Below are 15297 nucleotides of genomic sequence, written 5' to 3' on the forward strand. Positions count from 1 at the left end.
TGTGTGTGTGTGTGTGTGTGTGTGGTGTGTGTGTGTGTGTGTGGTGTGTGTGTGTGTGGTGTGTGTGTGTGTGTGTGTGTGTGTGTTGTGTGTTGTGTGTGTGTGTGTCTCCCTGAAGAATTACCCCCCTCTGTCCTGCTCCACTGACCCTCTGTCTGAAAGGAAGATGAAAGGGTAGAATGAACACAAACACACACTGCAACACCACCATACCTGCATATCTCTCAGCTCAACAGTACTTACTAACAAGACTGTGAATAGGAGACACGCAACATTGTAGGAGGTTTGATTGATTAATGTATTTTTTGGGAGAAAAGATGTGCTAATTTCAACCCAGGGGATAACATGTTAAAGAGAGAGAGAAGAAGAGAGAGAGGGAGAGAGGGGTTTTCTTGCAATGGTGAAGGTGTAAATTAAGTAGTGGGAAGCCTGAACAGTATATTTGACCTTTCAGCTAACATATACAATTTTATTCAAGCGGAAAACCTAAGAAAATGTAAAAGAAATCTATCCAACCCAAAAAAAGGTGACCCACAAAAACTTAGCTGATGCCTTCACTATGGTGAAACACTAAAACATTACAGAAATACACGAAGTAAAAAATAAGGAACATCATGTCAGAAAACAGCTCACTGTGATTAAAGAACCCATACAATCAAATTGCTTCTGGTAAATTGCTACACACTAAACAAACAAGAACACGGAGAACTTTCTATCCAAAATGGAGACGTCTGGATAAACTATAAGACGAGACCCAGATGCAGACACCGGAGGCAGATGGTTTGAGTCTTGATATTTATTAAACAATCCAGCGGGTACGGAGTCCAGAAAACAGGCAAGGGTCAAAAACCAGGAGGACTAGCAAAAGAGAATAGAAGCAGGAGTACGGGAAAAACGCTGGTTGACTTGAACATACAAGACGAACTGGCACAGAGAATATACGGTATATACACCAGGGAAATAAGTGACACCTGGAAGGGGTGGAGACAATCACAAGACAGGTGAAACAGATCATGGTGTGACATAAACCACTTTTCCAACTTTTTTGGCCACATAACAAAGAACCAAGAACAAAAACATATACATGATAATTTACTAAACTTAGAATCAGCTATTAAAGACTACCAGAACCCACTGGATTCTCCAATTACCTTGAATGAGCTACAGGACAAAATACAAACTCTCCAACCCTAAAAGGCTTGTTGTGTTGATGATATACTAAACAAAATGATAAAATATACATACCACAAATTCAAATTGGCTATATTAAACTATTCAACAATATCCTCAGCTCTGGTATATCTTCCCCAATATTTAGAAGTAAGGTCTGGTCACCCCAATCCACAAAAGTGAAGACACATTTGACCATAATAATTAGTGGAATCTGGGTCAACCACAATCTCAGAAAAATCCTCTGCAATATCATCAACAGCAGACTCCAACATTTCCTCAGTGAAAACAATGTCCCAAGCAAATGCCAAATTGGCTTCTTACCAAAATACCGTATGGCAGACCATTTATACACCCTGCACACCCTTATTGACAAAAACAAAACAAAACAAAAGCAGTCTTCTCATGCTTTGTTGAAAAAAAGCTTTTGACTCAATTTGGCATGAGGGTCTGCTATACAAATTGGTGGAACGCGCTGTTGGGGAAAAAACATATGACATAAAATCAATGTACACAATCAACAAGTGTGCAGATAAATTTGGCAATAAACACACATTTATTTCCTCAGGGACGTGGGGTCAGACAAGGATGCAACTTGAGCCCCACACTCTTCAACATATACACTACATTCGGAAAGTATTCAAACCCCTTGACTCCACATTTTGTTAAATTACAGCCTTATTCTAAAATGGATTCAATTGTTTTTCCCCTCAACGATCTACTGTATATACAATACCCCATAATAACAAAGCAAAACAGGTGTTTAGTCATTTTAGCAAATGTATTAAAATATGACATTTACATAAGTATTCAAACCCTTTACTCAGTACTTTGTTGAAGCACCTTTGGTTGTGATTACAGCCTAGGGTCTTTATGGCTATGACGCTACAACCTTGGCACACCTGTATTTGGTTGCAGATCCTCTCAAGTTATGTCAGGTTGGATGGGGAGCGTCACTGCACAACTATTTTCAGGTCTCTCCAGAGATGTTCGATTGGGTTCAAGTCCAGGCTCTGGCTGGGCCACTTAGTGACATTCAGAGACTTGTCCCAAAGCCAGTGGTGCGATGTCTTGGCTGTGTGCTTAGGGTCTTTGTCCTGTTGGAAGGTGAACCTCTGTTATTAGTAGGCATTATTAGTTGGCATTGTCTACAAATTGGTTGATGATGTCTTTGGAAACATTTGTCTTCCTCAATTTTWWTTTTTATTTTTTAGCAAACATAGAATCGCGGCATTTTCACATATGTTGATGGTGCTGGAGATGTTGAATTTAAAGTAGCGATTTTTTTTTTAATATCCCTTTAAATTTCCATGTACTGAATAAAAATCTAAAGTTCAATGTGTTTCCATCGCATTTTCCACTCTACCGATAGTTTTGTCACATAAACTGCTGCGTATATTAGAAAATGTTCTTACTCTGTTCTTGGCACATGCGCTCTAGCCAACAACAGGTAGAGTGAGGGTAGGCTGTGCATGTACACTCTTAGAAAAAAAKTGTTCCAAAAGAGTTCTTCAGCTGTTCCCATAGGAAAACCTTTTTTTAGTTCCAGGTAGAACCAGTTTTGGTTCAGGTAGACGCCTTTGGGCTCCATGTAGAGCACTCTGTGGAAATGGTTCTAAAATCAGCAATAAAAGAAACGTCCTCTCACTGTAAACTGCGTTTATTTTCAGCAAACTTGACATGTGTAAATATTTGTATGAACATAATAAGATTCAACAACTGAGACAAACTGAACAAGTTCCACAGACATGTAACGAACAGAAATTGAATAATGTGTCCCTGAACAAATGCGGGGTCAAAATCAAAGTAACAGTCAGTATCTGGTGTGGCCACCAGCTGCATTAAGTACTGCAGTGCATCTCCTCCTCATGGACTGCACCAGATTTGACAGTTCTTGCTGTGAGATGTTACCCCACTCTTCAACCAAGGCACCTGCAAGTTCCCGGACATTTCTGTGAGGAATGGCCTTAGCCCTCACCCTCCGATCCAACAGGTCCCAGACGTGCTCAATGGGATTGAGATCCAGGCTCTTCGCTGGCCATGGCAGAACACTAACATTACTGTCGGGCAAGAAATCATACCACGTATGAGCAGTATGGCTGGCTTAATTGTAATGATGGCGGGTCAAGTCAGGATGAGCCTGCAGGAAGGGTACCACATGAGGGAGGAGGATGTMTTCCCTGTAATGCACAGCATTGAGATTTCCTGCAATGACAGCATCCGATGATGCTGTGACACACCACCCCAGACCATGACACCCTCCACCTCCAAATCAATCCCGCTCCAGAGTACAGGCCTCGGTGTAACGCTCATTCCTTCGACGATAAACGCGAATCTGACCATCACCCCTGGTGAGACAAAACTGCAACTCGTCAGTGAAGAGCACTTTTGGCCAGTCCTGTCTGGTCCAGCGATGGTAAGTTTGTGCCCATGAGCAACATTGTTGCCGGTGATGTATGGTGAGGACCTGCCTTACAACAGGCCTACAAGCCCTCAGTCCAGCCTCTCTCAGCTTATTGCGGAGAGTCTGAGCACTGATGGCGGGATTGTGTGTTCCTGGTGTAACTCGGGCAGTTGTTGTCGCCATCCTGTACCTGTCCCGCAGGTGTGATGTTCGAATGTACCGATCCTGTGCAGGTGTTGTTACATGTGGTCTGCCACTGCAAGGACGATCAGCTGTCCGTCCTGTCTCCCTGTAGCGCAGTCTTAGGCGTCTCACAGTACGGACATTGCAATCTATTGCCCTGGCCACATCTGCAGCACTCATGCCTCCTTGCAGCATGCCTAAGGCACGTTCACGCAGATGAGCAGGGATCCTGGGCATCTTTCTTTTTGTGTTTTTCAGAGTCAGTAGAAAGGCCTCATAACTGTGACCTCCTACTCCTCCTCTGTTCTTCTGGTGATGTAGAGGTTAACTCAGGCCCTGTAGCCCCCAGTTCCACTCCTATTCTCCCGGTGCTATCATTTGTTGACTTCTGTAACCGTAAAAGCCTTGGTTTCATGCATGTTAACGTCAGAAAACTCCTCCCTAAGTTTGTTTTATTCACTGCTTTAGCACACTCCGCCAACCCTGATGTCCTAGCCGTTTCTGAATCCTGGTTTAGGAAGGCCACCAAATATTCTGACATTTCCATCTCCAACTACAAAATGTTCTGCCAAGATAGAACTGCCAAAGGGGGTGGAGTTGCAATCTACTGCAGAGATAGCCTGCAGAGTTCTGTCATGCCATCCAGGTCTGTGCCAAAACAGTTCAAGCTTCTACTTTTAAAAATCCACCTTTCCAGAAATAAGTCTCTGAATTTTTCCACTTGTTATATACCCCCCTCAGCAATATGTGAATTAATTGCCCCCCATTTATTTTCAGAGTTTGTACTGTTAGATGACCTAAACTGTGATATGCTTAACACCCATCCTACAATCTAAGCTAGATGCACTCAATCTCACACAAATTATCAAGGAACCTACCAGGTACAACCCTAAATCCGTAAACACGGGCACCCTCATAGATATCATCCTGACCAACCTGCCCTCTAAATACACCTCTGCTGTCTTCAACCAGGATCTCAGCGACCACGACCACCCCTCATCACTGTCAAACGCTCCCTAAAACACTTCAGCGAGCAGGCCTTTCTAATCGACCTGGCCCGGGTATCCTGGAAGGATATTGACCTCATTCCGTCTGTAGAGGATACCTGGTTCTTCTTTAAAAGTGCTTTCCTCACCATCTTAAATAAGCATGCCCCATTCAAAAAAAATTGAACTAAGAACAGATATAGTCCTTGGTTCACTCCAGACCTGACTAACCTTGACCAGCACAAAAACATCCTGTGGCGTACTGCATTTGAATCAAATAACCCCCGCGATATGCAACTGATCAGGGAGGTTAGGAACCAATATGCACAGGCAGTTAGGAAAGCAAAGGCTAGCTTTTTCAAACCGAAATTTGCATCCTGTAGCACAAACTCCAAAAAGTTATGTGACACTGTAAAGTCCATGGAGAATAAGAGCACCTCCTCCCAGCTGCCCACGGCACTGAGGCTAGGAAACACTGTCACCACCGATAAATCTACGATAATCAAGAATTTCAATAAGCATTTTTCTACTGCTGGCCATGCTTTCCACCTGGCTACCCCTACCCCGGTCAACAGCTCTGCACCCCCCACAGCAACTTGGCCAAGCCTCCCCCATTTCTCCTTCACCCAAATCCAGATAGCTGATGTTCTGAAAGAGATGCAAAATCTGGACCCCTACAAATCAGCTGGGCTAGACAATCTGGACTCTCTCTTTCTAAAATTATCCCCCGCAATTGTTACAACCCCTATTACTAGCTTGTTCAACCTCTCTTTCGTATTGTCTGAGATCCCTAAAGATTGGAAAGCTGCCGCGGTCATCCCCCTCTTCAAAGGGGGAGACACTCTAGACCCGAACTGTTACAGACCTATATCTATCCTACCCTGCCTTTCTAAAGTCTTTGAAAGCCAAGTTAACAAACAGATCACCGACCATTTCCAATCTCACCGGACCTTCTCCGCTATGCAACCTGGTTTCCGAGCTGGTCATGGGTGCACCTCAGCCATGCTCAAGGTCCTAAACAATTTCATAACCGCCATCGATAAAAGACAATACTGTGCAGCTGTCTTCATCGAACTGGCCAAGGCTTTCGACTGTCAATCACCGCATTCTTATCGGCAGACTCAACAGCCTTGGTTTCTCAAATGACTCCCTCGCCTGGTTCACCAACTACTTCTCAGATAGAGTTCAGTGTGTCAAATCGGAGGGCCTGTTGTCCGGACCTCAGGCAGTCTCTATGGGGGTGCCACAGGGTTCAATTCTCAGGCCGACTCTTTTCTCTGTAACATCAATGATGTCGCTCTTGCTGCTGGTGATTCTCTGATCCACCTCTAAGCAGACGACACCATTCTGTATACTTCTTGCCCTTCTTTGGACACTGTGTTAACAAACCTCCAGACGAGCTTCAATGCCATACAACACTCGTTCTGTGGCCTCCAACTGCTCTTAAATGCAAGTAAAACTAAATGCATGCTCTTCAACTGATTGCTGCCTTCACCCGCCCGCCCACCTAGCATCACTACTCTGGACGGTTCTGACTTAGAATGTGTGGACAACTACAAATAGCTAGGTGTCTGGTTAGACTGTAAACTCTCCTTCCAGACTCACATTAAGCATCTCCAATCCAAAATGTTATCTAGAATCGGCTTCCTATATTGCAACAAAGCATCCTTCACTCATGCTGTCAAACATAACCTCGTAAAACTGACTATCCTACCGATCCTTGACTTCGGCAAGGTCATTTACAAAATAGCCTCCAACACTCTACTCATCAAATTGGATGTAGTCTATCACAGTGCCATCCGTTTTGTCACCAAATTCCCATATACTACCCACCACTGCGACCGGTATGCTCTTGTTGGCTGGCCCTCGCTTCATATTTGTCGCCAAACCCACTGGCTCCAGGTCATCTATAAGTCTTTGCTCGGTAAAGCCCCGCCTTATCTCAGCTCACTGGTCACCAAGGCAGCACCCACCATAGCATGCACTCCAGCAGGTATATTTCACTGGTCATCCCCAAAGCCAACTCCCCCTTTGGCCGCCTTTCCTTCTAGTTCTCTGCTGCCAATGACTGGAATGAATTGCAAAAATCACTGAAGCTGGAGACTCATATCTCCTTCACTAACTTTAAGCATCAGCTGTCAGAGCAGCTTACCAATCATTGCACCTGTACACAGCCCATCTGTAAATAGCCCACCCAACTACCTCATCCCCATATTGTTATTTAGTGTTTTGCTCCTTTGCACCCCAATATCTATACTTGCATATTCATCTTCTGCACATCTATCACTCCAGTGTTTAATTGCTAAATTGTAATTATTTTGCCACTCTGGCCTATTTTTTGCCTTACCTTCCTAATCTTACTACATTTGCAAACACTGTATATAGATTTTTTTATTGTGTTATTGACTGTATATTTGTTAATCCCATGTGTAACTCGGTGTTGTTTGTGTCTTACTGCTTTGTTTTATCTTGGCCAGGTCGCAGTTGTAAATGAGAACTTGTTCTCAACTGGCCTTCCTGGTTAAATAAAGGTGAAATAAAAAGTAAAAAAATGTCTTAACGACCATTCCACAGGTGCATGTTCATGAATTGATTATGGTTCATTGAACAAGCATGGGAAACAATGAACACCCTTCACAACTTCTGTGAAGTTATTTGGATTTTTATGAATTATCTTTGAAAGACAGGGTCCTGAAAAAAGGACGTTTCTTTTTTTGCTGAGTTAACATAGAACTCAAAAGGGATGGTCTATCTGAAACCAAAAGGGATCTACCTGGAACTAAAAATGGTTCTTGAAAAAGGGTTCTCCTATGGGGACAATCGAATAACCCTTTTAGGTTCTAGATAGCACCTTTTTTTCTATGAGTGTAGGCTGGTTTGCATAATGAGATTATTATAAATACGTTAGAGAATATTTGTATTTGTCAAACAGCAGTCAAACATTGATCATCATGTCACCAGAATAAGACCCTCAATATTTTTGGGGAAAGGGACATCAATCTCATGACCTTGCAATTTCACCATCCAATGAAGTTCATCATAACTTATTTCATCTGTAGCCGAATAAACTGCATGCTTTACCGACAAGTCGTAGTGGGAGGGACACAACATGACATTGCGTGACTCCAAGTTAACTTTTCTATGACGTTATTATATCAATATTTGGGCATAAAAGCGTTTATGCACAGACATTTATCGCATAATTAGTTTTACAGACACAAAAAGACCCCACCTTGTCTAGCGCATTTTGTTATGTCGACATTTGGAAAGTTTACCAACAAATTGTCTGTTTCCATGCTGCCTGTCGTAACATGTTTTATCCGACGTACTTAACGCGCATTAAAAAAGTTGGATGGAAACACAAAAACACTAAAATAATAGTGTTCCAGATCTGGCTAAAAATAATTACATTTAGTTATTAAAGAACCCCTTGCAATCTATGGTTGTGAGGTCTGGGGTCCACTCACCAACCAAKAAGTTATATACTCTGTGTACAATGCAAACAAAAATATACTCTGTGTACAATGCAAACATTGCATGCAGAGCAGAATTACTATACCTGGACTATACCTGCTAGTTGTTAGGAAAAGAAAAGAGCTGTTAAATTCTATAACCACCTAAAAGCAAGCGATGCCCACACATTCTCCCACAAAGCTCTCACCTACAGAGAGATGAACCTAGAGAAGAGTCCCCTCAGCCAGATGGTTTTGGGGCTCTTTTCACAAACACATACAGACCCGAGGACAGCAACACAATTAGACCCAACCAAATTATAAGAAAGCAGAAAGATAACTAGTTGACACACTGGAAAGAATCAACCAAAAGCAAATTGGAGTGATATCTGTCCCTAAACAAAGAGTACACCGTGCAGAATACCTGACTACTGTGACTGACCCACAATTAAGAAAATCCATGACTATGTACAGACTCAGCAAGCATAGCCATTGTATTGAGAAAGTTTTCCATAGGAAGACCTGGTTCTCAAGAGAAGACAGGATATGTGCCCACTGTCCACAAAATGAGGTGGAAACTGATCTGCACTTCTTAACATCCTACAAAATGTATGACCACATTAGAGACCCATATTCCCCACAGATCACACTGACCCATGAAGAATTTTAAAACAAGTCAAACATTGATAAACTCCCATATCTGTTAGTTTAAATACTGCAATGTGCCACTGTAACAGTATAACTTTAGTCCGTCCCGACCCGGGCGCGAACCAGGGACCCTCTGCACACATCAACAACAGTCACCCACGAAGCATCGTTACCCATCGCTCCACAAAAGCCGCGGCCCTTGCAGAGCAAGGGGAACCACTACTTCAAGGTCTCAAAGCGAGTGACGTAACCGATTGAAACACTATTAGCGTCGCACCACCGCTAACTAGCTAGCCATTTCACATCCGTTACACCACCACAGCAGCAAGATGTTTGACCTGTTGCCACAAAAATGAGCAACCAGTGGAGAACAAAATACATTGTAAATACCATCGGTTTACCTAGCTGATAATATAACACTTGAAATGTCTCTTTCTTTAACCTTTTGGAGTGCAATGTTTACTGTTAATGTCTTATAGTTTTTGTTGATTATGTTTGAAAAATAATCTTACTTTTGTTTATTAAACATTCAGTGACATACTCAGTGCATTTTCCCCATGCCATTAAAGCCCTAGGAATTGAATTGTGAGAGAGAGAGAGAGAGATCAGAGAGGAGAGAGAGACAGAGATAGAGAGAGAGAGAGAGAGGGAGAGAGAGAGAGAGAGAATGATTGTTTTCCTTGACACTTTATTGTGTTTCCGTGACAGCCGAAATTAGCGGTTGGTGCGACTGCGCGTTTGAATTATCATAACCCTATTAGACACTCCCCAGGAGACGTGTGATTGGTTGTGTGTTTTTCCTGAGACTGACCCCTCTTCCTGCTCCACTGACCCTCTGTCTGAAAGGAAGATGAAAGGGGTAGAATGAAACACAAACACAACACTGCAACACACCATACCTGCATATCTCTCAGCTCAACAGCACTTACTAACAAGACTGTGAATAGGAGGCACGCAACATTGTAGGAGGTTTGATTGATAATGTATTATTGGAGAAAAGATGTCTTAATTACAACCCAGAGGATAACAAGTTTAAAGAGATTCCACTTGTTTCCAACGTGGTCCCGATGAGCGGCAGGAGGAAGAGAGAGGAGAAGGAAGAGCAACATTTTCCTGACACTGTTTTTGTCTTTTCCGTGACAGCCTAAATTAGAGGTTGGTTGGCGACAGGCGTTTGAGCTATCATAACCGTATTAACACAGTCCCCAGGGACGCGTGTGTGTTGGTACGTGTGTGTACGTGTGTACGTGTGTGTGTGTGTGTGTGTTGATGAGTGAGTGATGATGAGTGGTGTGAGTGAGTGAGTGAGTGAGTGAAGTGATGAGTGAGTGATACGTGAGTGGGATGAGTGAGTGGTGAGTGAGTGAGTGAGTGAGTGAGTGAGTGATGAGTGATGTGAGTGAGTGAGTGAGTGAGGTGAGTTGAGGTGAAGTGAGTGTTGCACCCAGGGAAATCCTTCCTAATCACAACCCATTTGACAGCCACACAAGGGTGTTCCTAGAGCTCACCCACTCCCGTGCATATCTGGAGATGGATGCTCTAACTAACAATCCACTCACTGTCACTTCCAAGTGCCAATTGTCAACTACATGTCAGTGCACTGTTCTCTATACTGTAGCTACTGTTTTGACACGTTTGGTTAAAGTAAGAACCAGAACCAACCTACAATATTATACTTTTTCCCTGTTTATATGATCTGTTTTTGATTCCAAGCACCCTTTTGATTTGTCTACACAATAMTAATTTTAGTTAAGCACCTTTAATGTGATTAATGTTGTCCTACTGTTAAGATAGRGGATTGAGCAGCCAAGTTAGTTAGTGTGCAACTAACAGCAACAGTTGAGGTTYAGGTGCAAAAATAGTTGGTATTTATTGACAGTGCAGGTGATGATGAGAACTCAACCCAGAGGTTATTTAAAAATGTACACATTATAAAACATTATGAAAAATAGCAGCAAAAATTACGTAGATAAAATAAACCGGAATGGTCAATATCAATATTACTTGACTCAAGGACAAAAGGCAAAAGGCCCTATAATTGACACTGACAATATATTCAAGTCACACAGCTGAAGATAACTGGCAGAGCTCTTTACAGCAGGAAAATAATCCTGCATCAACAAGAGATGTGAATGATTGTGTGGATTATAATTAATGGACATTTTTGTAGGGGTTGATACATTTTTTGTTAGGGCAAATAAAGTCTGACATTTTTAAGTGGAAATTACAAGCTTTTTTAATCCTTGAATACACTACAGGTTTGCATTTCCTGCTATGCAGATTGAGGAGCATGGGTATCCTAAAGACCTACACTTATCTGGCATTAAACATTAACACCTTTAACCAGGTAGGTTCAATTCTTAAAAAGATTGCGCCGTTAAAAAAATAAAAACGTAGCTCAGGACCTGAGCAAGGATATGCATATTTTTGATAACATTTGAAAGGAAACAATGAAGTTTGTGGAAATGTGAAATTAATGTAGGAGAATATAACACATTAGATCTGGTAAAATACAATACAAAGAAAAAAAGATGAGTTTTTTTTGTTTGTTTTATGTTCCGTCATCTTTGAAATGCAAGAGAAAGGCCACAATGTATTATTACATTTTAGGCGCAATTTAGATGTTGGCCACTAGTTGGCAGCGGTGTATGTGCAAATTCTTAGACTAATGAACCATTACATTTCTTTTCAAAATGTTGTATCAAGTCTGCCCAAATGTGCCTAATTGGTTTATTAATACATTTTCAAGTTCATAACTGTGCACTCTCCTCAAACAATAGCATGGTATTATTTCACTGTAATAGCTACTGTAAATTGGACAGTGCAGTTAGACTAACAATAATTTAAGCTTTCTGCCCATATCAGATATGTCTATGTCCTGAGAAATGACAACCACATGCTAATCACATTAGAGTACGTTAGCTCAACCGTCCCGCAGGGGGGGGGACCGATCCTATAGAGGTTAACTCCTACCCTAACCTTAACCTTAACCCTTACCTTAACCATTTTACGAATCAACTTCAATTGGGTAAAGTCAGAGTTGGGACATCCCAAAGATTCCTGATTGCAAGGACCGTGGCGAAAGCTGCGAACTTCACCGGTGCGTGGTCATCTGGTAGTAGGAGCTAGCTCATGGCGGTGGGAAGGAAGTTGACAGGTTAGCAATACCAAACCAAAGAAAGACAATTAGTAAACATTTCTAAATTAATAGTATGATTACCAGACTCTGGTGTTTGTTCCTTTACATGTACAATATTTGAGGTCTAGTGAAAGCATAGGATAGTAAGCAAGAATTTGTCGGTTTGTGTAGGGAGAAATGGAGGGAAATGTCCATCATGTGAATATAGCTCACAGGCACATCATCACACCTATGCCTTCATATTTTGTCATGTTTGTTTTAATTGATGATAATGCCATTTTAAAGAAGTAGGCTACTTCCTTGATTGTGCGATAGTTTCCATTTTAAAGAATGTAGGCTATTCCTATTTGTGATATTTCCCCTTAAATAATGTAGGCTATCCGATTAATGATAGTCCGCGAAATAATGATGGCTATTCCTGTGTATTAATGTTAGTGTCCCCTTAAATAATGTAGGCTATCCCTGATTAATGATAGTTCCATTTAAATAATGTAGGCTATTCCTGATTAATGATAGTTCCCCTTAAATAATGTAGGCTATTCCTGATTAATGATAGTTCCACTACCTTTTACTGTCATATAGATACTACGATTCAAATTGATCATCTTAGGAACATTTCTGGCGCAAACTAGGCCTGTGTGCCTGTGTTCCTCCGTTCATGTGTTCCTTTGTGTGTGCGTCCACAGGTGTGTGTGTGTGTCTCTTTCTGGATATGTGCTATAAGACCTCCTTAATAGACCATGTAAGCTTGGGAACTGAACTGAAATAGAAATGTAATATGGTTTTCTGACATTTGGGGATGTGTTTTACTATTGCTGGTTATCCTGAAGCAGCAGCTTTCTCAGGAGAGACAGTGTGTGTGTGTGTATCTGTGTGTGTATCTGTGTGTGTGTGTGTGTGTGCGTGTGTGTGTGCGTGCGTGCGTGCGTGCGTGCATGTGCGTGTGCGTGTGGGAATTCAGAGAGAACTTCAGTGTTTTCTTGTCTGAGTTTTTGTTCTTTGTTTCTAATGTAGCCCATTACTTAATGGGCTACATTAGATGTTCATGTGTCCATTATTCCTAGCTTTGTTTATCTCATACATTTTTTCTGAGAAATGGTAGACAACTTCAAATAGCGGTTTCCATCACTGTACAATGCTATGACATAACAGTATGCCATACCACAGTTACTGATATGCATATGTTCTGTTCTCTCTCTCTATCCAGATCCCTACTCAGACGATGATGACCTGAAGGTGAAGACACAGAGACCCAGATCAGCAGACCAGCCAGGTGTGTTTCAGGCACAGACAGGTGAGTCGTGATGTGTGTGTGTGTGTGTGTGTGTGTGAGAGAGAGAGAGAGAGAGAGATAGTGTGTGAGACTGCAGCTGGAAGTATACATGTGATGTAATGGAAAAAGAAGTTAGGACTAATCTGTTATATAATTGTATAAAATATGGTACAAGAATATATATATTTTTTACAGAAAWAAAAAMAACACATGAAGCCACGCACACGCACACACAAACACACAGCCACGGCCTCCTTGGCCCCCACCTCTGCCATAAGGATACCCCACTGGGGGGAACCCTTGGCACTGCCTCTCCTGTTCTCATCCCTGTCTCCTCCTCTCCTTCTCCTCATCCCCTCCCCCCCTCTCATCCCTGGGGCTCCTGTGATGAGCTTAAGTCCTGACTCACCACATGTAAATTAAGATGTAATGCGATTAACGGACGTGCAATTAATTTGATTTAACCGTGCGCTGTTTGATGATGCCCCCCTCCAAGGACTTGATTTATGTAAACAGGGGAATAAAGGGGAGAAAGAGAGGTAGGAATGAGAGAGGGAGAGCGAGAGAGAGAGAGTGAGAGGGATAATACCAGTCCCAAAAATGCATAATTGCTCCTGTGGTGATGCTTGTGAAATTCCCTACTGCTGGTGTCCTTGTGCACCTTCCTCGGTGGAAGGAGAGCGGTAGAGAGAAGGATTTAGGAGTAAGAGTGTAAGAGGAAAGATGAGAGTGAGAGAGGAGAGAGGAGAGTGAGAGGTTTGGGGTGAGAGAGGGTTGAGAGTGAGATGGGCAGAGCGAGTCATCTTATAAAAGATAAAAGCAGGAGAAGAAAGAGGGGCCAAGGGTCATGAATACATTTTTCCCATATCACCCCTCCCTTTTCTCTTATTTTCCCCCTCTCCTTCTCTCCTCCTCTCCCTCCTCTTCCCTCTCCTCCTCTCCTCCTTCTCTCTCTCCCTCCTCTTCCATCTCCCCCTCTCCTCCTCTCCTCTTCTCTTCCTCTCCTCCTCTCCCTCCTCTTCCCTCTCCCCCTCTCCTCCTCGTGTGTGTGTTCTCTCTTCTTTCTGTGTGCGTGTGTGTCTTTTTCCTTCTGTGTGTGGGTGTGTGTCTCTCTCTCTCTCTTTCTGTGTGTGTGTGTCTCTCTCTCTCTCTTCTGTGTGTGTGTGTTCTCTCTCTCTCTTTATGTGTGTATGTGTGTCTCTCTCTTTCTGTGTGTGTGTGTGTGTGTAAGTCTCTCTCTTTCTGTGTGTGCGTCTGTCTCTTTCCATGTGTGTGTGTGTTTGTCAATTGAATCAGGGACACACATGGAGAATGACATGAATAACATGATGAATTGTTTACAGTGAAAGCCGAGGGACTACATTATTCAACAACGATTCAAATACTACACTATGTGTGTGCATGTGTATATCTGTGTGTGTGGTGTGACCATTTGTGATCTAAAGTAGCTGTGTGTGACTGAAAGGATGCATGTAGAGCAACTGTCCCTTGTTGCTATGTGAACACGTTTCTAGTGAATTACATTGACCTACACATTAATAATTCACTGCTTCCATTAACGTCACATATGGAGAGATCATGTAGCACTGAGAGTAAGGAATATGGTGTGTGTGTGTGTGGTGTGTGTGTGTGTGTGTGTGTGTGTGTGTGTGTGTGTGTGGTGTGTGTGTGTGTTGTGTGTGTGTGTGTGTGTGTGTGTGTGTGTGTGTGTGTGTGTGGCACGTTCATACATACGTGCGCGTGTGAAGCTGCTGTTCAATATCATGAATGCATATTCCGTGCTCGCAGGCAGTGGAAATATGTTGGTGTGTGTGTTTTTTGGAACCTGTCGGACCCTCCCGTCGGTGTGTGTACATCCACACGGTGTGATTAGAGAGGTAAATAGATGAATAAACCATATAAAGCGTGGCAGTCTCTCCCTCCATCCCCGAGCATCACAGGAAACAGTCAATGGAAACACTGTGCCGCCAGTCGCCCCTAACATCCCCCATGGTCACCATCCACATTGATTAGCGTTCCTTCTCATCCACCACTTTGCCGCT

General features: G+C 42.6%; 1 protein-coding gene across 1 annotated transcript in view; it reads left to right on the forward strand.

Annotated features, from left to right (window-relative positions):
- adgrb2 (adhesion G protein-coupled receptor B2) overlaps window positions 1-15297 on the forward strand; it is a 290937-nt gene that overhangs the window by 142293 nt on the left and 133347 nt on the right. Inside the window, 1 exon segment of the mRNA XM_070436396.1 lies at window positions 13190-13290. Within this exon segment, the coding sequence (XP_070292497.1) occupies window positions 13190-13290 (101 nt within the window).

Source organism: Salvelinus sp. IW2-2015, linkage group LG31 (genome assembly GCF_002910315.2).
Source record: "Salvelinus sp. IW2-2015 linkage group LG31, ASM291031v2, whole genome shotgun sequence".
NCBI lineage: Eukaryota > Metazoa > Chordata > Actinopteri > Salmoniformes > Salmonidae > Salvelinus > Salvelinus sp. IW2-2015.